Source organism: Penicillium rubens (assembly GCF_028828025.1).
Source record: "Penicillium rubens strain IBT 27055 chromosome Unknown utg000004l_segment0_segment0, whole genome shotgun sequence".
Lineage (NCBI taxonomy): Eukaryota > Fungi > Ascomycota > Eurotiomycetes > Eurotiales > Aspergillaceae > Penicillium > Penicillium rubens.
The window spans coordinates 4,455,001-4,457,500 of record NW_026890602.1 but is presented as its reverse complement, the minus strand read 5'-3'; the positions used below and the strand labels follow the sequence as shown (position 1 = coordinate 4,457,500).

Sequence of the window (2,500 nt, the reverse complement as noted above, 5' to 3'; positions counted from 1 at the left end):
TCTAGCCATTGCGGTGGAATGTAGTGGGTGGTGAGGGGGATGGAGGGTGGCGAAGGGCGGCGAAGGGGAATTGAGGGTGGTGAGTTTCGTGCGGTTGCAGATTTCTAGCCATTGCGGTGGAATGTAGTGGGTGGTGAGGGGGATGGAGGGGGATGGAGGGCGGCGAAGGGGAATCGAGGGCGGTGATCTTTAATTGCGGTGGAACATATGAGGAGAGACAGTACACCGGACGCCCCCGGGGGGTTATGGTGCCTTTAGGAATTGGCCAGTTTGCTCGGCGGGTTGGCCGGGGTCCGGAGCGGGGGTCGAGGGGGCAGCCTGTCCAGGCGGGTAGGGAAGCGGGGCCTTTGGTAGAAGCCACTGTAGAGCAAGCCCCCTCCGCCGGTATGGTCGCTAAAGCGCCCCCGGGACCGGGGGGAAGATATGCCGGGTCCAATATAGGGGTGGGGGGCGCGAAGGCAGGCCCGAAGCACCTGTCACGTGGCTTTACGGTTTCTCAAACGACTAAGTACCCAAAATGTCACTCAGCTTCTCGAAAAAGTGGCCCACTTTGTATGGTGATTTTGCCGTGCACGGTCCACCCCCATACAAAAATTGCCCCCCAGAGCAATTTCCAGCCACTTGTACTGCATTTTGCATTTTTACACCCCAAATGGGGTCGGTGAGTCTGTGTAGAAGCGACCCGGGCCCAACGGTCCGGGGCTGAGGGAGTGAGGGCCCGCAAGAGTGGCCGCGTCGCGTTGCGTGGGGGGTGCCGGGATGGCGGGGGATGTTACGGTGGGGGCCCTGGCAGGGTGACCCTCGCGGTACGACCCCCCGGCACGCCGGTCCCCACGTAACCGTGCGCCACCGGCGGTCCCCCCTCCCCCAGCCCCGGGGCGAGGGGCGGCCGGCGGGGCTTCGCGGCCCTGGGAAGGGGGGCGTGGGGCGCCAGTTGGCGCGGCGGGGGAGTTGGCCGCACCGGCGGGTGAGGTGGAGGCGAAGCCGGCGCGCGAAGCGGGCGGCCGAGCGCGAGGCGCGAGGCGCGGGGTGCACGCACGGGGCGGGGGCACCTTCCCGGGGCTTAGGGAGCCGGGGCTTTGGAGGGGGGTCGGTGAAGACCCGCGACGGGGCGGAAGATATGGCGATTTTACAGATTCGCCAGTTCGCCGAACGGCTGGGGGGTCGGGGGTCGAAGGGGGCCACCTTCCCGGGGGCTTTGGTAGGGGGGCGTACAGAGCAAGCCCGCTCCCCCGGGGGGCCATTGGAGAGAGCCCCCTGCATGGGGGTAGGGGGTTGACGGCGCCGGCGAGGGGATCGGGGGCGCGGCGGTGGGCTCGGGCGGGCATACTGGCCAGTTGGTGCCGGGTCGCATCGGGGCCCCCAGGTGCAATATATATATCATCAACACCGTGGTGGTTCTCACCACCAGGCACATGGACCACGAGTCTGTCGATATATATATAGATACCCATGCACATGCCCGGTCCCACGAACCCTTAGGGGCGGCATGGGCCCCTAAGGGTCCCGGGGCGGGGGCCCGTCGGGGGGCTCACCCCCGAAGGCCCGCCCCAAGAACATATCACGTGACTTTACGACTTTTCAAACGACTAAGTACCCAAAATGTCACTCAGCTTTTCGAAAAAGTGGCCCACTTTGTATGGTGATTTTGCCGTGCACGGTCCACCCCCATACAAAAATTGTCCCCCGGAGCAATTTCTAGCCACTTCTACTGCATTCTGCATTTTTACACCCCAAATGGGGTCGGTGAGTCTGTGTAGAGACGAGGACAACTCGTCTCCGCATCTTCCCTGCCAGGCTGATCCTCTCTCCGGTTCTGATGGTTGCTGCCTTGTGCCGCTCCTCAGTGCTGGGGGGGTTCACCCACCGCAGTGGTGTCATCCGGGACCCAGCAACGCCTGATCCCCCCCATGACCTCCTCCCCGCGCAGTGCCTTGGGTCCCCTCGGGGGCCACTCGGCGCCCGGCCTGGTTGTTATGGGGGCTCTCGCCGAGCTCCTCCCTGGTGCCTCCGCTGTGGTGACTGAAGCCCGGGGGCCTTTTGGCGCCCGGCACCGTTGGAGTCTGTGGATCGATGGCCGCTGGCCATACCCGAAACCCAGATTCCTGGAGGGAGCCGCCCCGTGGGATCCGCCGTTCGCCGGCGTTGTCCACGGGGTCTGGACCCTTCATCCGAGGGCCACATGCCGCAGCCTGCCAGCGCCTTCACGGGCGCCTGGTCGGATCCCCTGCGTGCGGACTGGTGCTGAGGAGTTTAGTGGGGGCAATTGGATGGTTCCAGCGTCCCCCCGGTACGCCGGGGGTGCCGCCGCAACCGGGCGCCTCGTGCGCCCCTTCCATTTAACTACATTCTACCCCCTCGGGGGTCGGGCACCCGGCTTAAAACCCCGGGTCGCCTTGCCATGAAGTTACCTGGTTGATTCTGCCAGTAGTCATATGCTTGTCTCAAAGATTAAGCCATGCATGTCTAAGTATAAGCAACTTGTACTGTGAAACTGCGA

At 64.4% G+C, this 2,500-nt stretch overlaps 2 protein-coding genes across 2 annotated transcripts; one reads left to right on the top strand and one right to left on the bottom strand.

Moving 5' to 3' along the window:
• Positions 1-641: 641 nt before the first annotated feature.
• On the bottom strand, positions 642-1,328 carry N7525_011627 (uncharacterized protein; the record flags this gene model as incomplete). Its single annotated transcript, XM_061215558.1, has 1 exon — positions 642-1,328. One exon carries the CDS (start codon positions 1,326-1,328, stop codon positions 642-644), a length of 687 nt encoding a protein of 228 aa, XP_061068070.1.
• A 582-nt stretch (positions 1,329-1,910) lies between these two features.
• On the top strand, positions 1,911-2,405 carry N7525_011626 (uncharacterized protein; the record flags this gene model as incomplete). The annotated part of the gene is made up of 1 exon (XM_061215557.1): positions 1,911-2,405. One exon carries the CDS (start codon positions 1,911-1,913, stop codon positions 2,403-2,405), a length of 495 nt encoding a protein of 164 aa, XP_061068069.1.
• Between the last annotated feature and the right edge of the window lie 95 nt (positions 2,406-2,500).